This window comes from Rattus rattus, chromosome 10 (genome assembly GCF_011064425.1).
Source record: "Rattus rattus isolate New Zealand chromosome 10, Rrattus_CSIRO_v1, whole genome shotgun sequence".
Taxonomy (NCBI): domain Eukaryota; kingdom Metazoa; phylum Chordata; class Mammalia; order Rodentia; family Muridae; genus Rattus; species Rattus rattus.
The window spans coordinates 19,690,534-19,716,163 of NC_046163.1; the positions used below are offsets into that span (position 1 = coordinate 19,690,534).

The 25,630-nt window shown below is 40.5% G+C and overlaps 1 protein-coding gene across 1 annotated transcript in view; it reads right to left on the reverse strand.

Moving 5' to 3' along the window:
- The window catches only part of Crb1 (crumbs cell polarity complex component 1), a 173,467-nt gene that overhangs the window by 126,127 nt on the left and 21,710 nt on the right, over positions 1–25,630 (reverse strand). Inside the window, exons 2-4 of the mRNA XM_032915188.1 lie at positions 14,286–14,864; positions 5,736–5,931; positions 448–587 (exon numbers count right to left, since the gene is read on the reverse strand). Coding sequence (XP_032771079.1) covers positions 448–587; positions 5,736–5,931; positions 14,286–14,864 — 915 coding nt within the window. The remainder of the gene's footprint in view (positions 1–447; positions 588–5,735; positions 5,932–14,285; positions 14,865–25,630) is intronic.

A 25,630-nucleotide genomic window follows, 5' to 3' on the forward strand; every position in this document is an offset into this window, starting at 1 on the left:
TATTATTATTAAGCATTCAATACATTGTCTGGACAGCATAACTATGAGCTGGGCTGACTTCATGAATCACAGGACAAACTCTGAAAAGGTTAACGCATTGCTTTTATGTATTTCTGGTGTCTAGGAGAATGGGTAGACGAAAGCAATCTCGGTGAATGTTTCTTCAGGAAAACTATGTGGAATTCAGGTTTCCACTGTCCTGATTCTGAACCTAGAGGTTTCTAGTCATTATTGGTCCTGTGGTTGCCTGTCTTACAACAATGCATAGTCTAATACCAATACTGTGTGGACAATGATGAGTGCAACTCAATGAGGAAAGCTGAAGAAAGTGTTGGCTTAGTGCCTTTAATGACAATAATGTTTACTTTCTGTGAGCAATTTGTTTCTAGTGTAAGTAAAAATGAAAAAAAAATCAGCAAAAAAACTGATAAAGTATTTGTCACTTACCAGGCCAGCAGTGACAAATATAGCTGTCAACAGTGTCTTCACATGTCGCATCATTGTGACAAGGCTTTGACCAACAAAGAGGAATCAAGGACTCACAGTGCATCCCTGTGAATCCACTACCCGTGCAGTCACAGTGGTAACTAGAGAGCAAATGAAATTTTCATGTCAACTCTCTGTCATCTTGAAATCAACCCCCTTTATTCTGTCTCTGTTTATCTATCAACCTGACACAAATGGTGTAGCATTTATACTTACCTCAAAAGCAACATGGAGTTATCTCTGTAGACATACATGGTTATGTGTTTCCTCATCAACACCTTATCATTATTGACTTAAAAGTGACAGTAAGATTCATGCAACACTATTTGGAAGCTGGTGTTTTTCAGGCATAAATAAGACTATGATACTTAGATCATAAGATTATTGTGATAATTAAATATGTATAAAAAAATAGAAATACCATATCCTGTATATCAGAGTGTGGTTACTGTTAAATGGTATAGTAAATAAAATTATCAATATTATTGAAGTTAGTAGGTAATAATTTGTACCAAAATAAAATCTTTATAAAAGTTAAATTATTTTTTTACCAAACAGAAGCACTCATAATTAAGTGTAATATGATTATGGTGTTTTCTGATTACCCGAATATTTTAGTCTTTCTATTTCTTTTTTTTTAAACTTTTATTGATTCTTTTTGAGTTTCACATAGTGCACCCCAGTCATGCTCATCTCTCTGTTCCCTCATATCTGCCTATCCTCCCCAAAATAACACACACACATACACTCACACACACACACACACACACACACACACACACACACACACACTATCATCATCACCATCATCATTATCATCATCATCATCACCACCACCACCATCACCAACAGCAACAAAGCATAGAAAACATAATATTGTGGAAGCTGTAGTAGGTCATAGTGTGTCCCACAGTGTATCCCTCTAACTACATATCTTCATTTGCAAATATTCATTGCAATGAGTCACTGGTCTGGTTCCAGATCTCTGGCTTCTGTGACACCATCAATATTGGAACCTCACTGGGACTCCTCCTGGTCATCGTGTTGTTGCCCTGTGTCATGGAGATCCATCCTGCAGCTTTGAAATAGCAGGACTGGCCTTTGCATCCCAACCATTCATAGATGATATAGAGTTTGGGGTGAGCCAACTCAGAGCCCTGAATCTGGGCCTGGGTAGTCGCTGAGCTGGTCAAACCTCTGGATCTCCTTTACTGGCAACACCAAGGTGAACTCTCCTGTACTGCTCTGTCTAGGCCACCCAATGCTACTATAGGCAGGTGGCAGGGTCAGCTCTTCTGCTCTCAAGCCCTTGGGAGCGCCAGTACCCATGCATCTAAGAGCCAGCTCTACTGTGCTGCCTGCTGGAGATGCAAGATGCAGGGCCTAGTTTCCCTCGTGCTGCAGCCTGTGAATGGCTGGGCCACCCTTGAGGCTGGCTCACCCATGCCTTGGCTATCAAGGCCAGCTCCACTCTACTTCACAGGGGAAGTGCAAGGCCTGCTATTCTGAGTGTTACAGCCGATGAGGGGAGAGGTCTAGTTCTCCTGCTCTCGTGACCCAGAGCCAGCTCTCCCTGGCTACTGCAGGGTGTTGAGGAATGGAGAGGAAGTCAACTCTCCTGCTCTCACACCCATGAGGGCTGACTCAACTGCACTCCTGCCTCCAGGAGCAACTCTACTGTGTTGCTCAGGTAAAGTGCAGGCCCCACTTGCCAGAGTCCTGCAGCTTGTGAGAGATGGTGCTAGCTCTCCTGTCCACAGGCCTCTCTTTCTCTTCCCACACTGTGCTGCCTAGGTTGATTTGATGTTTATGAGTCCTAGGCATTAGATAGCGTTGGCCACAAAGCCAGGGCTTAAACTGGGATGAACAAAGGACTGTCATTTGCTCTGCCACTGACTAAGATAAGGACACCACTATCAACACGGGGTCTCCTTACCCCTGGGGTGGTAGTGGGAGAGGGGTTTCATTGACTAAATTTATTTCAGTGTCACAAATCAATCCGCTGGGGAAGAATTGTTGGGTTTTTATAGAAGGTGGCTCTGTTTTTTTAAATAGCAGTTTTAATCAGTCAGTTCTCTTCCACATCTTACTGGGGTCCTCTTGACCTTGCCATCTGGTCTGTGAGTGGCTGTGGCCACATTAATGGCTCACAACAGGGCAGATTGTGACATCAGAGACAAGACTTAGGCCTCAGGCTGAGGCTGGTGTGTGTGCTGCAATCTCATTGGCTAAATAAATCCTAAAATATGACAGGGGGTGGAGGCTCACACAAGCTATTGTGAGGCAGAAATATGCCCCCCCCCAACCCTAGCAGACCAACTAGAACTCCTAGTTCCACCGGGCCAAAGGTCTGAACCCTTCTTTGGAGATCAGGGAACCTGGCCCCAGAATGTTTGCTGGTGACATGGACAACTCTTATCTTTCCAAATCAGGGTTTCCCCAGGTTTCAGAAGTGGCTGAGGGAACAGTTATTTTGATTTATCTAAAAATACATAATTCTTAAGTCACAAATTCTGGTGGTAGATTTGGGTTTAAGGTGGCTCTTAATTGAGATGATATCATTCTCCTGAAGGATTTAGTGTTGTAAAAATTAAAAGTGGATCTGCAAACTTATGTGAGACAGAAAGGGTATCTTGAGGGGATGCTTATAACCCATTTCTCATGCCTGTGTATATTTAGCACAAAGCACTGATATTGGACTGCTGAAGGATGTAGAAATGGCAGATGTTGCATGGACAATGTTTTTATATCTCAATTAGTTCAAAAAATCTGCTCATGGTTTTGCTTAATTAAAAATACTAAAAACTGGACTAGGAAGATGGTTAAGCATATGAAGTCACTTGCTGTGCAAGCCTGGAGACATAAATTTAATCCCCAAACCTACATACATGCACGCACATGCGCGCGTGCACCCACCATCACACACACACACACACACACACACACACACACACACACACACCACACATGTTCATGTTCATAAATAATAATGATTAAAATATTTAAAATCTACTCTATGTGAGACATTAGAGAGACGTCCTATATTAAAGGAGTACATCTAAGTCTACAGAATTAGAAATTTTATTTAAAAACTCCTTTGGTGTGCAAACATCAATTTTCTCACATGAATTATAGGAAAGATGTTCATTTTTATTGTACAAAAATAAACTCAAACCATAATGGTCAATCCTCTCCCCAATTAGGTATTAGGAGATATAACAGTAAAATGAAGAAGTAAGTCAGGACACCTTTAAGAGTAGAGAATGAAAGGGCACAAGTTTCCACCCCATTTACCTTCCCATCAAACCCTTGTGTTATCTGCTGTGAAACCCTTGTGTTCTCTAGAGAGAACTGTATGTGCTACAGAGGGGTTTCTCTCCCTGGGAAGTTTCAGCCATTCCAACCCTTCTATCTTTGGTGTCTGGTTAGCTGTCCCCAGGAGTGTAGACTCCCAGCACAGGTGCATTATTTGAGTGGTACGAAAAGTAAGATAAAATCATGGGGTGTCAAGAGTATATCTTGTATATTGTATGGATGCATTGCCTGTCAATTAAAAAGTCTATGGCCTATGACTTAGGCAAGGAATAGGAGGTGGACCATTCAGCAGGCAAAAAGAATTCTGGGATACAGCCAGGCACACAAAGCCCCACCTAGGAAGATTTAAGGAGTGGATACAGGGTACCTGAGCACAGGTACCCAGCCACATGACAGAATGTAGGTTAAAATAAATGGGTTATTTTAGTTACTAGCTAGTCAAAGAAGAGCCTAGCTGTGGGGCCAAGGTATTTGTGGTGGTTTGAATACACTTGGCTCAGGGAGTGGTACACCTAATAACGAGGCAGGGCCTTGTTGGAGGAAGTGTGTCACTATGGAGGTGGGCAATGAGACCCTCCTATTAGCCACATGGGAGTCAGATAAAGATGTAGAACTCTCAGCTCCTGCACTATGCCCGCCTGGACACTGCCATGCTCCACCTTGATGAAAATGGACTGAACTCCTGAACCTGTAAGCCAGGCCCAATTAAATGTTGTTCTTTATGAGTGTAAAAAAAATCATGGGGTGTTATTTAAAATAGCATTTCATACTTTAAAAAGAAATGTGCAACTTCACTACTCTTTAAAAATATTATCTTATTAAATGACTTACAGATACATCTGAAGCACACATGCTTTATTAAACTCTATGAGTTTCAGTCATTTTGAAATTGGATTTGAAGTGAGTTATGACTATCTGTGTTTGTGTGTGTGTGTGTGTGTGTGTGCGCGTGTGCATGTGTGTGTGCATGTGTGTGTGCGTGCACTATTGGGAATTGAACTCATGGCCTTATGCACACTGGGCATGTACTCTACCACTGGACTTAATCCTTAGCCCCATATCTGATTTATTAAATAGAGGAAAAGTGATTTTATTTCTACTTTTGCAAGAAATTAATGATGTGAACTCCGGAAGCATTAACATCTGTTTAATACAGCTTCCTTGTCGTAGTGGAGGAACAGAACCTATTACAAATTTAGAACAGTAACAGTCAGCATGCTCCACGCTGAGAAAGTATCAAATGAGGGGACTCTAAGTTCAACACCATTAAACACTGCCCTGCACTTCCTCATGCAATATTCACAGCCTAAGCAAATATGAGAACGTTCTTTACAGGGATATATTACTTGATGTGAACTTGGCTACCCCTATAGAAATTCATTATATTTATCACATGAAGTTATAGTGTAGACTTGTCCGTTTCCCTGAAAACCAATGAGAAACGCTCATTTGGATCAGGATTGAATTATACTTGCTGATATTATGCTTTGTCAAATATATTCACCCAATTCCCCAAACAGCTAAAATCCAAGGTATACCAACTATTGCTCTTAGAGCGGCATTTACAAACAGCGTCTGAAGGATTTATTTTTCCACTTGATTGATTTGCTTATTTTCATAAATATAAACATTATGTTCACAATTTAAACAATTGATAGCATTGCTTTTCCATCTTCCTTATCTATAACAGGTTTATTACATGGGTTTTTAAATGAGATATATAGTTCTCAACCATTATAAAATGCCTTGGAAAACCTTCACTCAGGACAGATGTCAACCAAACAATATTTTTAAGTAAAATTAGAATGCTGTAACTTTTCATTACTTAGAACATAATGCGATTCATGACTCGAATAAAGGCTATGAGAGCTTGGAGTTCAGCACAGTTGGGCAGTGGTCTCTCTGAGTCTATCAGTCATCTACAGAACACAGACCTGTTTCTCCCATCTACGCATAGACCTCCATGGAGACACGGTTGACTTTCACATTCATTAAAGTTGAGTTCACAGTGGTCTCCACGGAATCCAGGTGCACAGTCGCAGAAGTAACCCCCAAGGGCGTCCCGACACGTGGCACCATGTAGACATGGCTGGGATCCGCATTCATCAGTCTCCAACTCGCAGTTCACACCTTTGAGAAAAGCCAACACAGAAAGCCAGAAAAGTTTTAGCAAAGTGAAAATATTTTAGGTGTTTGGCAATACTTTATTTACTAAAGCACTTGTCAAATGTTATGTTGCCCAAAATAATTCTCCTCCTCCACTCTAATTGCTATTAACTCGGTGTGCTCGTGGGAAGTCGCACAGAGCGGGGCAGCTGCAGCTTGTGGGGGTCGCTGCCTACAACAGCTTGTGGCTTTGTCGTCTATGGAAACAAATAAGTTATTTTTAGGACAAAATTATTGTTAACTGTACTCTTGTTGGAAGGCTAAAATGTACTGGTCAATGTGGGTATTTTCCCTTCGTTATTTTACTCCTTCATAACAGTTTAGTTAGGCTGCATTCAGAGCAGTGGGTAAAAGCTTAGACAGGCTGGCTTGGTGTCTTAGTGAAAACAATTACTAGCCCTGTGTTCTGGTCGATTTGTAAAGAAACTTTAAGAGCACAGAAAAGGGCTGTCTGTGTTTACACATCTTTTATTGCAGTGCTTCTAACCCAGGATAACAAATCATGCATTTAAACATGGACAGATCCCAAAGTGGTTCAGAGTCGGTACTGAGTGTGATATTGTTCTCTTTTCTTGATCTAAGTTGCAGTAGAAATGTTCCAAGAGCATATGCTATCTATAACTGTCACTGGATTCTATAAATATCAAAATTAAAATGTTACAGTATATAAGATTTGACTTGCCATATCCCCCTCCCCTTTTTGAGAAGGAAAACATTCTATCGGTAAAGCCTGAAAGTTGTCCAATATCATTAGGCCCTACACTCATTGATTATTATTTCCTTCATGACCTTCAGCATTCATTGTCCTGTTTCTCTACCCAACCTGTATCCTTAAAAATCACTTAATGTGTGATGTCTAAAAGTACAAATATGATTATGTTAGTGTTGTGGTTTGCCCTGGAGTTATCTGTATTTTGATGCTAATTCTACTGTCCCAAGGACAGCTGCCTAGTCCCGTACTCAGGAATCAGGTGACTTCACCAGAACCTTCTCCCCATTAAATTTGTAAAATACAGGTGAGGGGCAGGTACAGGATAGAAGGAGACCTGTCATTGGAGGAGAAGGAAGGATGGGTGGGAGAGAAGTTTGAAGGAAGAGGAGGAGACTGGAATAGAAAGGAGGAGAGGAGAGGGAGAGAGAGAAGCCGTGGCAGGACAATATGGCAGGTAACATTAAGATTCTACGCCCTTTACAGGTTGTTACAAATGTTCTTAAGGGATGGATGGTACTGGGTTTTGCATGTTTAGGTGGGCAATTATATCTTACCAATTGGGTCAAAGATTATTGTGTTGTGTGTTATTTTATGTGACGATTTGAGTGTAGCAAAGTGTGCGGCGGCAGGAAACACTGGGCCACCGAGGAGTTGGGATGTGTTTCCGCCAAGATATCTAGCAGATATCTTGGGGCACCACGGTACTGGACCTAGCGAAGTAAAAGACAACCATACATTTTTTATTTTTTATATTTTTACAACAACATGTTAGTATTTCCTGAAACCTTTTAAATAGCTTCTCCCAACATCTCCAGAATAAAAACAAATTCAGTAGGAACTTCTAAGAGACTGGAGCTATGCTGTCTGCTGTGTGTGCTTGCAACCATATGGCCTGTCTTTCATGGATGTGCCCCTGATTAGTAATGCCTCTTCTGTCACTCTCTACTTTCAAAGAGTGGGATTGAGTGGAACAAGATTTTGGAAATTACACTTAAAGTTTTCTATAATCTTCTGATGCTGTCCCTCCATCCCCCCAATATACCCTGTAATATCGATGTATTTATCATATTTCTTATTCGTTCCTCTTTTTATAGACGGATGAAGCATTGAGCATATTTTCTTGAATTAAGTATACGATCAATTAACGTTGAATGAATGATTGCTTCAACCTTGTGTTACTCTGTCCCTTTCCCCTGAACAATGAGCCAAGGAAACATTTCTCAGTGTGCTAATAAGTCTGGGTCTACTGTCCCACCAAAACAGTGAAGTCAGTTTATGACTTTGAGAGATGTTTGCAACAAATCATGCTTTCTCAAGGACTGTCCTAAACTTCTGACACACATTTGGAGGTACTTGCCCCTTATTGTGTAGCATTTGACAACCGGAGATCTGTGTTAACATTCTGTGCTGCTAGATAATAGACATCGTATGCTATCAGTATGGAGCAGGTCTCACACCAGATGCTGCCCCATCACTCACTGCAACAGGCAGAGAGCACAGGCCACGTGCAGGGCAGCCATGACGAAGCGCTCTGAACACCCTGCCCAATATCTACAGGGCCCATGCTTCACAAGTAATCCTGCTCCAAGTTTATGATTCTAAATTTCAGGCAATAAATGTGATTCCCAATTGCACCTTGGCTTCTTTAGAACGAGAAGCTTGCTAGTTAGAGGCTCTTTCTGTAAATCCATTATACAGTTATTGATGAGTGTCTGTAACATATGGATCTGTGCGTAGAAGAAATGTTACTTGGGTTTCTTTTTGTCTTAGTTACAGCTCCTTTATCTCTTTCACTTGTTTTGTCCTAAGACTTCAAGGGTCAAAGTCAAGAGGGGATAAAGTGGGGTTCTAGAATAAGGTTTTGGAAATTACACTTAAACTCTTCTATAATCCTCTGATGCTGTCCCTCCATCCCTGCCCCCATATACCCGGTAATATCGATGTATCCATCATATGCATATCAAGGGTCCCCACCTCACCTTTCCCCAGCTAAGACTTCGAGAACTGTGTTGAACCAGAAGGGGATGTGGGCACCAGAGAGTTCTCAAAAGATGAATTCCAAATAGCTAAGGGAAAATTTAAACACATGTAACATCCTCAGCTATCAAGGAAATGAAAATTAAAATTAATTTTGAGATGACACATAAACACGCTCAGAATAGTTGATAAGAGAAATGATAAGTGAGTGTGAGGAAAGGGGGCACTTACTCACTAGTGGTGGGTGTAGAAAATGGCGTCGTCTCCTCAGACATCAGTATGCAAATTCTCCAAAAGGACAGAGATAGATCTACTTATGACCCAGCTGTACCACACTTGGGCATACACACAATGAACTCCACATCCTACTCCAGAGATATCTGCTCATCCATGTTCTTTCTGTCATGCTCACAATAGCCAGGGGATGAAAACCACTGAGATTCCTACCAACTGATGAGTAGATAATGAAAAAAAGTATCCTATCTACATAGTTCAATAATATCCAGCTATCAAGAAAAATAGATTCATACAATGTGTGGGTGAATGAAAAGAGTTGGAAATAATCATTCTGTGTTAGGTAACCCAGACCCAGAATGACAAATGTTTCATGTTTCCCTTCATTTATTGATATTACATTGGATATTCAGATTATCATGTTTCATTTGAACTATCTATAGAGGTCATGAAATTATGTAGCAGTCATGGGGGGGCAAGCTTTCAAAGGGGTATAAAACACATAATAAAGGGTTAAATGAGAATAATGGAACAGGAAAGGATAAATTTGTGTGTGTGTGTGTGTGTGTGTGTGTGTGTGTGTGTATACACACAGTCACATAAGAAGCATTAAGATTGAGTTACTTGATAGTGGGGTGACATTGCCTTCACTAGATGCCACAAGCTAACAAAAAGCCAAGATTACCTCTTCCGTGTTTGTTGGCTAATGAGGTCCTATAGTCCTTCAGAAGTTACAGGTTCTTCCTAATGCTATTGACGACCATCCAGAACTTGATGGTAAGACCCTATTGCTGAGGACACCACATACCTGAGTTGCAGGACATGGAGAAATAGAACTCACACTGACCTAAAAGCTTCATTTCTAACATCCAGCTTTCATAGTGATTGGATGTGCTATGCTTGCTGTCAGAGGAGAAAAGTCAGCATCAGTCACACCAAGCTGATATCTGTGTAAGCTACAATAATGAGTGGTCCTACAAAATCTGCTCACTGGTCCAACAGTGTTCTGAATGCCATGAGAGTAACCAACTACTTTCTTGGGATTGTCTCAGTTAGTTTTGTTTCAGTGACAAGCTATCCTGACAAAATCAACTTAAAGGAGTGAGGGTTTACGTTGCTTGTAGTTTAATGGCACCACATCATGGTGGCAGAAATGGCTAGTGATATTATATAGGCAGTCAGAAAGCTTAGAGAGGTGATATAATTGCGTTCACCTAGCCTTGTCCTTCTCCTGGCATCCATGACCCAAACCCAGAAAACGGTGCCACACATTCTAATAGAGAATCTAACCACCTCAATATCCTAATCAATATATTCCCTCACAAACTAGCCCAGAGGTTAATCTAACCCATACAGTAATCTAACCCATTACAGATGTGCCTGGAAACTTGTATCCTAGGTGATTTCAGATCTCTTAAGTTGACAATGTACCAGCAACACCAGCGTCTTGTGGGAACTTGTGGCAAGTGCATACTCTTGAGCCTCATCTCAGATCAAGGAATCGAAGACTGAATTTCCATGGTGAGTTTGCTGTATACTAAAGTTGGATGTATACTAAAGTATAATGTATACTAAATCGGTATACATTATAAGTTCAGTCAATTGGAAATATCTCTGGCAATTTCAGTACGTGTTTTTATTAAAGGAACCAAAGTTCCTCTGAATAAAATTAGTGTGAAAATAGTCTTTGAAAAATGGCAAACCTACTTCCTAATTACCTCCATGCTGCTTCCTCTCATGCCCATGATAACTCTTCTAGGTGAGGTCCTAAACTTTGACAGCCAGGATTTTTATGCCTTCTAAACTATGAACTAAATTCAGTTTTTAAAATATACTAGTTTTGTATATTTTTTATTTCTGAAATAAAACATATCCTATGCTTAAATGGGGAGTTTGATGTGTATCTTCTATATGAAAATTAAATATAACGTGTTTTATTTTAAGGTAATTTATATACTGAAAATCTATTTTTAATTTAGTCACTCGTCCATTCCTTCATAATTTATTTTTGTGGGTATGTTTGTGCATAGTAAGTGGTTTCTGTATGTCTGTATGTATGTGTATGTATGTGTAGGTGTATTAAGACCAGAATTCAACACAGAGTACCTCCCTGAAGGCCTTTTTATATTTTTTTGAGACAGAGCCTCTCACTATATCTGAAAATCACCCTTTGGCTAGGCCTGCCAATGAGCTATAAGGCGGTTGGGATTGTAGACAAGAACTATGAGCTGCACAGACTTATAACTGGGTGCTATGAATCCAAACTCAGGTCTTCGTGCTAGCTCTGGCAGGCACTTTTTCAACCAGGCCATCTCCCCAACCCTTCAAAGACTTATTTTATAATGAAGGAACTGGATATTCTCCTATAAATTTCTTCCACTGGAAATTTCAACACATTTTTATTAGATTTTTCTTATCCACTTGGTCTTTTTTTTTTTTTTGCCATACTACAAGCCAGTGTTCTAGTATTGCAAGCATCATAATAGAAAAGGTATACACTATTAATCTGGTTAGTTTAAGGAGGACCTCAATTACATAAGGATTTATTGCATAAACTTGAACCATAAAACAGACAAGTGCTGCAAGCTACAGGCCCTTTCACTGCGAGAGCTTTCAATGCTTACTTTGCCCTTCAGTTGTTGCTGTTGTGTATGCAGAGAGACTCACCTGGCGCCTCAATGGCATGGTTTGAGCTCACTTTTGCAGCCAATGATCACAGCTCATGAAGAGCAATAGGGCGCAGAGGATGCGTGCAGCATGATCCCTCTCCACATGCTGTGGCTATTTCTCCCCTCCTACCTTCTCTCTCTTTTTAAGTTTCCTTTTCTTGCTTTGCTGCACAGAAGCACACGGGCTTTTTTTCCCCCACCCTGCAAACCCAGTACGATCACTCTAAATTCAGATGTGGCGTGCAGCGGCTGGGTCACTGTACCAGTTTCCAAGATTCATCAGAAGGTCTAGAGTCAGGGAACTCAAGAGCATCCATGCTGATTTCTCAGACGCTTCAGTTTCTCTCAGCAGCCCTGGCTTTCCCCTTGATTCCAGCCATCTTTGCTGGGACTTCTAGTAATTGGTCTAGACGCTACAAGCTCTGAAATTGTTGGGATATCTATGAGGAAAATCAGCAACAAAAGTCTCTAAGTTCGTATGAAACTAATTTCTGGCTCCCATCCCTGGATATTTTTAGAATTATCAATTAAATTTGACCCTCTGAAGGAAGGGTCTGAACATTTGTTTCACATATTTCTGGGTAATTGGTATTCAGGGATGAGAACCAAGATAGGCTACCAGAACTGCAGGTGATTGCTGAGGGAGCCTTTGCCCATATCCTTGGAGCTGAGCAAGCCTCGCCCAATAAGGACAGCCCTGATTCTCATGACCTTATGTTTATTTCGTGTGAATTCTATTTTGTAATTACATTTTAAATATGGCTTATAAAAAGCCAAGTTATAAAACTTTGCCTGGTTGCTTAGCCTTATGCAAACAACACCATTTTGTGGTTGCATTTCAATATTTCACCCAGCAAAGAACATTGGCTCTTTTGAGCTCAGAGCAGACATCTTGTAACCCTCAGTAATAATAAATTAATTGTGAAGAGAAGTGCACTGTTGGTTAAAGTCTCAATATTTTGACATCGTTTATTTCTAAGTTTTGGCTGTAGAAAAGATTTCAGTTAATGTTCAGCCCTAAATAGGACATCTATCCCATCCCAATAAATGCTCAGGGAACAGGCAGGAGGAATTGGAAAGCAAATATTTGCTGGAAGAAAGGATGCAAATGGCACTTTCTGAATAAGACAGTCATTACAATTACAGATTCACAGTCATTGGTCGGCAGCCAGGCAGGGACGTGGATGGCCTCACTGCTGAACCATTTCTCCTGATATAATCAGCAAGAGTGGGGGTCATTGTTTCATCTGTGTACCCACTAGTGATGCCACCATGTACCAACAAATAATTCCAGTCCAATGTGCCTAGACATGACCCTGGTTACACTAAATAGGACACATAAGCAAACCAAACAAAGAGTCGTGAATCCTGGAAGGGACATGGTAGGGATGAGAGGGAGGTAAACATGGCTGGTTGGAGAGGGTAGACAGAAAACTTTTGTATGAAATCATTAAAATTGCATTAATTCTGGGAAATGCAAACAACATCATTGACACATTAAGCAATCAATGTGACTGTCTTACCTTTACCTTCTCTTTCAGAGAGATTGGAACTGGCTTTTGTTGCCATCGAACTGTTAGAGCACACGTCAGTACTAGAACCTACCATTTGTAGCCTGCTTTCTTCCTAAGAGACCACATGATATATTGGGGCAATCAACGGCTAACCTAAGTCATGATTGAAGAAATACAACAGACTTAAAACCAGAACTGTCTGTTCCTGAAAGTGGCTCCTTGAAGTCCATGGACTAAATTAAAAGGTATTTGTCATTCTTTTCTTATTATTATATTTCACTAACTCTAGTTTGATACACACACACACACACACACACACACACACACATATATATATAAAGTTATATATATATATATAATTTTGTGGTGTTCTAATGCCACTTAAAGCAAATTTTGTGGAGCATGAAACCATAGCTCAGTGATACAGCATGTGCTTAGTATACACAGGCCTTGAGTACCTTCTCCAGCATCCCTAAAATGAAAAAGAATGAAGATAGAAAGAGAATATCATTTTTAGTTGAATTAATTTTTTATTGATACTTTATGTATTTACTTTTTTTTAAAGATTTATTTTATTCATTATATATAAGTACACTGTGGCTGTCTTCAGACACACCAGAAGAGGGCATCGGATCCCATTACAGATGGCTGTGAGCCACCATGTGGTTGCTGGGAATTGAACTCAGGACCTCTGGAAGAGCAGTCAGTGCTCTTAACCACTGAGCCATCTTTCCAGCCACCATGTATTTACATTTTAAATGTTATCCCCCTTCCCAGTTTCCCCTCCACAACTCCCCTATCCCCTCCCCCTCCCCTGCCTCTAAAATGATGTCTTCTATTATTTACTGAAGCACCGTTCATAATAGCCATGATATGGTAGCAGCCAGTGTCCATCAAGTGGTAGGTTTTATTTAAATAGTGCATCTGTACGCAAAGGATACCATTTAACATTTGTAAAGCCCAAGTCTAAGATTGCAGGCATGTAGAGCTCCCAATGAAATAGCAGTGGTGACAGTACATACTTGCTCACAGATTCAGCGAATTCAGCAGAGTCTCAGAGATTTAGCAAGCTTTCTCTCTAGTTATCAGTACCTTCTAGGACTTGGTTATTTTTTATAAGTGATTGGACATGTATTGTATTGAAAATGAAGAGTACATACATATTCTTAAGTATGAGAGGAACGTACAGGGCGCATATGAGATTGCACTTACCAGAGTACTCTTGAGGACAGACACAAGTGTACCTTCCTATCTCATTGAGGCACACAGCCTCATTCATGCAGGGATCAGAGACACATTCATCCACTTCCAAGTCACAATGCCTGCCTTGGTATCCAGGCACACAGAAGCAGGAGTAGCCATTGATTCCATCTTGGCACACAGCCCCATTGTGGCAAGGACTAGAAGCACACTCATTGTGATCTGTCTCACAGAACCTTCCAGCATATCCAGGAGGGCAGATACAGACAGGATGCTCAGGGTCTTTATGGCAGGTGCCTCCATGTTGGCAGAAATTCCCTCCACAGGAATTGGTGGCAGTGTCACAGGTTAGCCCACTGTACCCAGGAGGACATTGGCACAGGAAGCTCCTTTGCCCTGGGATATTCACACAAGTGGCAGTTCCTTGGCAGGGACTGGACAAGCAGGGGTCTTTCAGATCTTCACAGTCTGTGTCCAAATCGTTGGCTGTGTCTAAGCAACAATTGCTGTCTTGTGGGAAACGCTTGCACGTAGAATTGTTTTGGCAAGAGTTTGAGAGACACCTGGTATTGTTTTTGTTGCAAAATGAATCTAAAAAGAAAATAGAAAATATCAAGATTAAAATTTGTAAATGGTTGAGGATAAAATTACAGAAAAAAAATTAAGACACACTCATTAGTGAAACATGTTACAGGATATGCTCTGATATGGAGTTTTAATTCTTCATTTGCCCAGAGGTTTTCTATACTTGTGATTAAGAAGCTAAAATAGAGGCTAAGGAGACGCCTCGGGCCAGTAAAATGCTTGCTTTGCAAATATGAGGGCCTGACTCCAATCCCCAGAGCATACATTTAAAAGGTCAGGTTGGATAGCAGACACTTCTAATTCCAGCACTGGATAGATGGATCCTTGCAAGTGACTCACTGGCCAGCCATTCTAACCTAATGGTGAGAATGAGTTTGATGAAAAACTGTCTCAAAAACGGGTGAATGACACCTAAGGAAGGACATCAGGGATTGTCTCTGACTTACATATGTGTGTCCACATCCATACTTGCTGCACACATGCACATAAATACACAGTGCAAACACACACACACACACACACACACAGAGAGAGAGAGAGAGAGAGAGAGAGAGAGAGAGAGAGAGCAAAACTAACTTCAGCAAGATTCTTCCACATCTTCCTTTCCTCTGTTCTAAGTGCAGTCAGATAATGAGAAGCCAATGCTGTCAATCCCTTGAGCTATTGAGAATTCTGACGCCAACCTTCTCTCATGCAAAAACCTTAGAAAATACTAGGCGATCATTTACAAAGTCATCTGTGGAAAAGATGCCTAACTGAAACCCCAATTGAAATGAACCCTATTTCTTGATTTGTGACTGTTTTATCAACATCTCTGTTTTATGCTCTAAAAAGCAAAACATAAAGAAGAAAACAATAAAGCCCTGGTAATCCAGTGGGTTCCATTGTGCCCAACGTCCCAGGTCTTCACACACAGCATTTCTCAACCTCACAGCCACACAAAATAGTTACGTACATCTCACTGGTTAAAATGGACAAGGTCCCACTGTGGATAGAGTGAAGTAAAGGGCTTCAAACTTCATTTTCCTGAAACCTTCCCTGTTTTGGGGAATCTATCTTTGAAAATTTAATTTGAATAATGGCCCCAAGAGAGCAATGATTCTATGGCTTTCTCTAAATTGATCGGATACATTTCTAATTTATCCTCTAAAGTATTGCATACCGGAGGATATTAGAACATTTTAGAACTCCCAAGAAGGCTGGCTGTGTATGAGGAGGCCTATAATCCCAGTTCTCAGCAGATGGAGGCCAAGTTGGTTTAAAACCAGCCTGGGGTATCTAGTAAGACACTGTCACACACACACAGCCATACAAAGATACACAAGAGAGACACACAGAGACACAGTCACACAGTCACACAATACACACACACACACACACACACAGTCACACATACACATACACACACACACACGAGGAACTCACTTACAAATCAAAACTAAATGCCTAACTATACGACTAATTTAATTTGAAGAGGGGAAAACATTTGTGCACTCACAGACTCAAACTTCACTTTTTTTTTTCCCCACTTGATTTTCAGGAAGATTCTAGGGGACCACGAATGAAAATGCCAATGAAACCAAGAAAGAAGACATTCGTTCTAGGAAATCTTGTCAGGACTCTAACAAGATAACGACAAGCAGATTTTACTAAAAGAGAAATCCCAGAACCCCAGATGTGCCACCAGTATCAACATGAAGCAGAGCGGAAAGTGTAGCCTCGTGAGGGATGTGTCAGAGAATAGAAATGTGGAGTTCTGGGTAGGGGGACAGCAGAGAAACACACTAACTCTAAAACCCAGAGCAACTTCTACTGCTATTAATTTTGGAGAACATTCAAAGCTGTACAAGAGAGAAAATAAAATCAGGGTTGGTCTGTAAATCAATACAAAAGCCAAAGAGAAAATAAAACTGTAATAATGTAGGGAAATAATACTTTACTGTAAAATAGTATAAACTGTAACCGATATTGGGAGTAGTAGAGGGTGTGTGTGTGTGTGTGTGTGTGTGTGTGTGTGTGTGTGTGTGTGTGTAACCTGCCAAAGAATTAAATTGATTTTTTGCCACAGTAGGATGTCAATAAGTTTTGTTTAGTTTAGTGTTGGGACAAGGCCTTTCTACATAGCCCTGGCTGCCCAGGACCTTGCTATGGAGTCCAGGCTGGCCTCAAATTCACAGAGCTCCACCTGCCACTGCCTATTGAGTGCTGGGATTAAAGGCGTGAGCAACCACACCAAGCTAGGATACCAATATTTTATGTCGGTATCTAAAGATGAAACAACCGTTTAGGAAATAAGTGAAAATTTGTTTAAAAGCACTTCAGGGTGCTTTTCCTGGGTGGTGCGCCTCAGGCATCGGAAGCAATGTGTGCTTCATCAGAACCCTAGGGATTTTGAGAGGATACTAAAGACACATTTAATAAAATATTTGCAGAGCAAGCCGGGTGCGTTTATCTCCATACCCTGTCCTCCATCGGTTATGTTCCTCTGCATATTTTGAAGTGTTTTTAGTGTGTGCACAAGCCTCACTCCTTCCTCTCCTTGTGCCTGGTGCCATCGACGCTGTCTATGATGTAATGTATGCAGTATCTGCGAATTAGTGAATGTGTGCCTAGATGCTAGCAGGCCTTCTTGTACGTGCAGTTCTGCATATGTGCACTGACTGAGGAGACCAATTATCTGTCAGAAAGGAAATTCCGCCTTTCAAATTTATAAAAATAATGTCAACTTACTAAATTTTGTTTGACATGATTTCACCTAGGCAGGCCTCGGACTCAAGCTCTTTCTCTCTTCATTCCCACAATGGTGTGGAATGCTTCATTCCCACTACAGGCATGTGTCACCCCGTTGTGGTAACAGGGTTGAGATCAAAAACATTGATTAAATAATTAAATAAGCAACCAAGGAAAAGGGAACTGAGGCACAAACCCATGATGGGTGGTCATGACTTAGGATCACGGCTAGTCCAACATTTCCACAATGCCTGAAAAAAGAGTCACACTTGTTATGCCTGGCACACTACATTCTCTCAGTGAAAAAGAAAATAACTTTATTAAGAATTACTGTGCTTTAGAGTAAAATATTAATTTTGTCATTAGTAGAATAAGACTTAAATTTATCATTGGGCTTTAGGTCCCAGGAAAAATGGGCAGAGAGAATTCGGTTTTCATACGAGCTTTCTAATTGAGAGTAGGAAATTTTACAGGGTGGTTAATGTTCAGAATTCAGAGACTACAGCACCTCTTCCTTGCAGTAAAGTTCGCCATCTACTGGCAGTCATAAGAAGTTCTTTGTAGAGCTTTAACTTTTCCTTCCCCCCTCCCTCTCCCCCTCCCTTCCTCTTCCTCCGTGTATGTGTGTGTGTGTGTGTGTGTGTGTGTGTGTGTGTATCAACACATATATATGATCTTTTTTGAATTCCTAGGTTTTGAATTCCTAACAGAAAATTTACCAGCTTAATACAAAATTAACAATATCACTCACTAAGAAGTGTTTGTTTTACTAATGATTCCCACTGCAGGGATTGTGTTCTAGGACATAAAATGATAGGCTCAGGTATAGCTTTCCACAGAGATGCCGTGAGCTCACTAAGCGGCATGCCTCATACATCCTTCCCATGAAGGACCTGGGCTGGGTCAGAACCAGGCGTGATAAGGAGTGCAATAGATTGGAAAATGTCTGCTTTCAACCATTTGCATTTTGCAAAAACACATCTTTAACACTCAACTGTGGATTTGAATGTTTGCCTCAGAAGTGAACACGGAACGATGTTGTGATCTGACTTACTGTATAGAGGACACTGGCGTGCCTCATGCTGTCCTCAGTACCTGTGTATCCTAATGCCCATGGAACAGTTATTTCCTGAGTAGGAATCATTCGAGCCAAGGTTCCTTAATGAGTGACGTTTCTACATCCCAAGAATGCGCACATACATGGACACCTACGATCACTACATACTATCCATATGTACAAAAGCAATGTTAATACTCATTTTTTAAAACGCATTTTTCATTTAAGTATTCTGTTGTTACAAATTTCTTAGCTTCTTCTCAAGATTTACTAACCCAAATCTGCCCACAAAACTCTCTAATCATGTCTGCCATTCATTTTTATTGATACTGAGCACAAGCATCAGATTCACTCTGTGCCGTGAGAAAGAGGGAAAGGAGGAGTGGGCGAGCTCTTATGTATCATATCTGGGTCAAAAATAGTAATTTTAATGTGTCCATATTTAGCCAAACTAAACACCCCCCCAACAGTATATGCACACTTATTTGGGTTCATCGCTCAGAGGCATGAATGTTTCCCAGATTTATTTATTTATTTATTTATTTATTTATTTATCCATTCATTCTTAGAGCAGCAGGACATGGGCCAAGAATTTAGAGGACTCATTACTTAGGGCTGTCCTAGGTTTGCTGTGGAATAACTTTGGAAACACAACCAGACAGTGCTTTCTAATTTAATTCTATCTCACATTTAACCACACCTAAAAAGGAGATAAACACAGGATTTATGATTCCAAAGTGTGCTTATCCCAACAGCATGCAACGAGCGGTATTTGGTGTTTTCTCTACAAAGAAGATTAAATATTTACTAATGAGATGCTGCTTAAATGAACTGGGAGGTTTAAACATGTTGACAGAGTCAAGCCCACATCAACAGGTCTAAGAATTTTAATTTATGAAAATGAGGCCATTTGCTGAATTCTCCTTAGCCTGGCTCTCTGCAGAGAGTGAAATTCTATTCTAGTCTGGGCTGGGTAGGGGTTGGTACAGGAGGGAAGCACATCTTTATTCAGGACATAGTCCAAATGGCTTACACATGGTACGTAGTGAGCAGAAAACTGTTGAATAATGAATGAGTGTGCAAAAATAGCTGGGTTCTCATTTAAGCCTTACTATGAAATTCTTACTTTGACCTCTTTTGGTAAAATGAAGCAGAACAAATCAGCAGAAGAAAACCACTCCCTTTGATCCACGGTATGGCAGGACCCACATGGAATAGTTAAACAAAGATGTAGATGGATTTCTTCTTAAGACAGCCCCTTCCCCCTGGATTTCTGCTCCATTCCAGAGGCTAGGCATTCATCCTCATATCATGCAGCTATCTCTGTACATGTTCATGGTCTCAAATACCAACCTGAGGCCAATATAATGTAATGGGGAGAGTACGGATATGTGGTGGGTGGATTGAAATATTGGTTCAACCAACTTCCATCTCTGTGACTAAGGAAACTGGTCATCATCACAGGGCCTCAGTTTCCTCATTTTTAATAGGAATAACTAGTGGTCGTGTACACATCAGGTGACCAAATGGGTTTTGGATCCTAGGTTTACATTTTGGCTCTACTGCTTACTGATCTCTATGGGTCTTGTCGTATAAATACTAATATGCCTTAGGTTTCATTTTTGTCAAAATGGCACTATTCCATAATATCAAATACCTAACTGCTTGGCATGAATGAGCATTTTCTATATCTTACTAATAGTAAAAGTGCTATTCATATTGTTGCTGTTTTTATCCTAAAGAACAGAATTAATGATATACATGAAGGTCCTTGAAAAAAAAATGTCAGCCACTAAGAAGTTTCCCCCTAAATACTTCTTAATTAATACCGTTTGCTTTTCCATGCAAGGTCCAAAGCCTAAACACCTTAGGATCCCTCTGTTAACTAGAGAAGTTCAATTCACATAGTTGGTGCCTGACAAATCACACTTCAAGGAATCAATTCAAGAAAGGTGACTATGATATGCCAAAGGACATTCTGTGTTTTGAGAGTTCTAAGAGGCACAGGCTTATCACTCCCGGTATCCCCTGAAAACCAAACAGCACATTTCATCCTGGCAGAGGCCGGTACCTCCATACTTACTACAGTTGATTCACAGGCAAACCCTGAGGTACAACCTCACTGCTCCTGCTGGGGAGACTGTGGCCACGATTCACTGGTGTCACCTGCATCTCAGAATCCTATTCTATTATCACTTCCTTACAGGGCCCATAGAGAGGTTTTTAAACTTTCCTATGAGTCTGTTTTAAATGTAGATGTGAATGCCTTGCATACGATAAGCATGTTGCTTGTTTCTTCCATATGTCCTTTCTGATTATTAACACCACCACAGATGAAGTCCAGTCCCTTTCCATCCAAAGATATCAAGATTCCCTGGACTATAAAAGCATCTAAGATCTCCACTATGTGGCTTGGACACCCAAGAATAGGTTGGACTGGGTCTTGGTCATTGTCGACCGCATGGTTCTTGTCTTGGGCATCCACCGTGCCCACCTTATCTGAGGTGCCTTCCTTCCTTCTATTAACCTCAGAAAATGATGAAGTAACGCAAAATGTGAACATCATTTTTTTTTTTACTGAATGTAAGTCAATGAACACTTTAAAAAGTTTCGATCATGTTGCTTTGCCATTTGGAATGCACCAGGCCTGGGCTCTGATCTTATTATAATCAGTGCATACTTTAATAATAATGGAATCTTACTTGGGGAATAGACTTCCACTTGATTATCACCATTACTTCCAGTAAACCAAAATGGAGATTGTCACTGTGTTCAGCCAAATATCTACAACAAAACAGTGTGTGCTGGACTTGACAGGACTACTGCTCACGTGAACACAGAGCAGCTGTAACTGCAAAGCAAAACCAGCACAGGATCAAACCAGTCAAAACCAGAGCATGGATGAAGCCACACCCCTAGCTAAAATTCTATTGGTAGTTGGCGGTTGTTGGGGATGGAATAGTAAATTTTATTTTGGATATGGCCCTAAGAAGACTACCTATGCTGCAACAGATGGCTCTACACCCATGCACAACTAAGTGAATGAAGTGGGTTTTGTTTTTTTAAAAGGAGAGAGTACAAGATGCTAGGATAGGAATTAAAGAGGAGGAAACAAAATTGGGTTTAGTCAAAAGACAAATGCATATATATATATATATATATATGCATTGAAAACCTGAAAAATGAAATGTCAAACTAATAAAAATTAAATGTTAGTATTAACATAAAATGTCTCTAATTTTCTGGTTCCTCAGTATCAATAAATAACCCTATCACTTCATTTACTTTCTATGGGAAGATTATGGGATATGGAGATGTTATATTCATCTCATAAATGTAGAATTCTCTGGGGTGTCAAGTTACTTCACTGGTTTTGTGCATCTAATATGTAATAGGATAGAATTCCAAGGGACTTCGAGACATTTATCTGAAAATAAAAAAGTCAAAGAGGAGGAAAGAACCATAAAGAAACATTGAAAAGGTTATTTCAACCTGTTCCCCCAAACATCAGCATTCCTCTGAAGCACAGAAAATGTTGTTAAGCCATAGCCTTAGCACGTTTGGACCGAAGCCTGACATTTGTTTTCCTTGGAAGCTTCCTGCTGCTGCTGTTGGCCCAGAACTACACAGCAATAGCACGCTTGTTCTTCCTCAGTCTATCGGAAGATAAATAGGAGCCACGTATGCAGTGAGGGGCCTACTCACTACATTAAAAGCAGAACACGGGGCAGTGGAAATGTCTCAGCAGAAGAAGGAGGCACTTGCGGACAAGGCTGACGCTGAGTTCAATCTCTGATACTCGCATGGTGGAATGAGAGAACCAACTCCACAAAGCTGATTTTGAAGGCATCCCTCAGATTGCTACAGTGTCATGGATCTGCAGTTGGAGCAGCCCCAGGACTTATTGATGCTAAGATACATTGTAACAGTCATCGATGTATTCTCATAGATGTTTCTTTATTTCTTTGCAATTAGAATATTAATTCCACAAGTTCAAGTTTTAGGCTTTTTTTCAATGTGTCTGTATATATGACCTATGTATTCAGTTATGGTTGCGCACTTTATTATCCCATGTGTGTGTACATGCATTGAACACATGTATGTGAGCACATAGGCATAAGGGTGTATGCATACATGAATGCATGTGCTAACAGAGGCCAAAGTTTTCGTACCAGATTCCCGAAAGGGTTCTGGGGATCTGAACTCCCGTCCTCATGCTCATTGCTTGGGCCACAAGTGCTTTGACCACTGTGTTGTTTCCCCAGTCTCTGACTATACATTTTGCACCTTCCCATGCGTCTTGAATCGTTCAGGGGATACGTGCTGATTGTTTTGCTCTTCTGGTTAATTGGTTTCCCTGGGGAAATTGGTGTTGCCCACTCTATGGCTCACTACACTCGAACAGAGAGAGAGAGACTGATTTGCTTCAGTCAGATCTCTGGAAGTTGTGGACGGAATCTGGGGGAAACCCAGGTTACCGTGGCTACCAGCTAACTTGGAAGCTACCCTGAATAGATTTCGTTTTTCTTTATTCAGCTGAAAGCCCTGTGGCACGGAGCACAACAGCTGCGATGCCACAGTGCCTCTGGTCTGGATATGATTTGGAGATGTTTGAGTGGCTCCCTGCCTGGCGCGCTCTGGCACCTGCTGCTCTAAGCAGGACCTTGGTGCACATGGACAGGCCTCGGTTCTTCTGCACAACCTCACAGCGCACATGCAAAACAGGGCTTGATCTCACAGGGACCTGGTTGGCAAACTTTACTCAGAAGGGGAAGGCAAGTGCATAAGTAATGAGGTCTGAGGCTGCCTTACTTAGCATGAAACACCAGGCCAAAGGGAGATCTCGATGCTTGAAAACTCCCAGGAAAATGTAGGGGGGCTGGCATCCTTCTGAGAGCTGGAAGAGTGTGCATCATATATGGGATTGGCAGCATAACTGAAGAGAAAGCATAAAGGCATCGAATGGCTCCATGGGCAGTGGGGAGTGCATAAGGAGTAACATACAACAGCAGTGCCCGATCTTAAACACCGTGGCCATGAGGAAAAAAAAGGATAAAGTCGAGCCAATTCCATATCTGTAAATTAAACATAGTAATCAAAGTGTTGCTTAATCCTAGTGTTTATAGTGATGTTTTGAAAATGATGCCCTACAAGGTACAGTAGTATAACTCCTGTCCTGAGTCTCTGGCCTGAAAGAAGCAAGCTTAACTTCTCACCTTCTTTAACTGACGGTGTGATTACACTTAAGCCTTATGTCAACATTTCTCTTAAAACTAGTATCCAGCCCACTGCCAGGCAGTGCCAGTGCCCTGTGTCGGTTATCTGTCCTTCGAGCTTTCACTTAGAAGCTCTTAATGAGATGGTGCCTGTGTTCTGTTCTTTCTTATTTTCCCATACTATAAGTTCAGGCAAGGTACTAAACTTCCTTTTATGATATTTTACTGAGCTGTTAGTCAGATAGGGATCATCTGTGATTTAGATCGTTTTGAATGGTACAACAAAATTTGCAGGGTTAATCTGCATGGAGCAGAAGTCTCTCCACATGTGGCTGAGTACAGAAGCACATCTATTGTGCTGGCGTGTATTATTTCACTACATCAACCACCTTTGGACAATCTATGGGAGAGCTAAAAGAGTTTTCTACACAGGCTACTTGAAGTTTTCCCTATGTTTAGACTTTAAAATAGGTCTGGTGAGATGGCTCAGTGGGTAAGGTGTTTGCATCTGAGCCCTCAGTGGGTAAGGTCTTTGCATCTCGAATACCCTCCCAATGGACGGACAAAACTGACTCTTGCAAACTGGCTTCCTGACCTCCACAGGTGTGTTCCACACTCACAGAAATTCCAGATAGGTAAATAACTATGCAGTGAAAATTTATATCTTTCACAAGCATTCTGTATGTTCTAAAGATATTTTCTATGTTTTATCCCAACTTCATTTGTAGAAATAAAGCATAGATGCTATAGGTGTCCAGAGGTAAAGAATTAAGTAAAGCCTACAAGCCCTTCAGCTCAAGCCAGGGCTGTATAAAATTATTGCTTATTTAATCCTCAAAAAAATTAAAGAGACAGTTTCAAGGTTCTGTCAAATAAGCCACATCTTCCAAGAAAATCTCAACCCTGGGTATAAAAGGGTTAAAAAAAAACCCACGAAGAATCCATTTGCCTCTGGCCCATTTCAAAAGCACCCTACCATGTTGTTATAGAAACCACTTGCAGCTGGAAATCCCCCATCATGATTATTGCTATAGTAACCACCAAATGACAAGAAGCCAGTCTTTCATCCATTTGCCATCGTCCCCTTTCCAAGATGGCTTTGTTTTTACATGTTGCTGGAAACAGAAAAGAAAGAGTGAATTTAACGAGGACAGAAAACAAGTAGAAAGGGCTCTGTCTAAGCAGTCACAGGAGCAGTGGAGTCAGTCTGTACAGTTCAGAGGAAAAGTCCTGGAAATGAACTTTCAAATTGTTCCCCTAATCACTTGCTCGCTTAATTCTTTTATTTATTTGAATTTAAATCCAGAGTATTTGAAAAGTTAAATGTAAATTTTTTATATTTTAAAATCGTCATTGACGTATATGAAAATTTTCCAATAATATGTATGCCTTTGCCTAATATGGTCTCTTATTACGTGTTTAACTTGCCAAGTTAAATCATGTCAAATACATAAGATTATCTCTCATCACAATTCACCACAAACTATTACGGTGTTTTAACATGGTATCATATTGAAAGTCAACTCTTGACAACCAACATTTAACTAACTCATTTATTTCCTCCAGGTATGCAAGGTTTAAAATTTTAATTCAGTGTTCAATTTTAGTAATTTTATATAAAAATTATTTCTGTAAATTAAACTAAACATATGTCCATCTAATCTCCTATCATCTAAATATCTATCATCTATCATCTATCATTTATTTATCTATCTATCATCTATCTATCATTTATCATCTATCTATCAATCTATCTATCTATTTGTCTG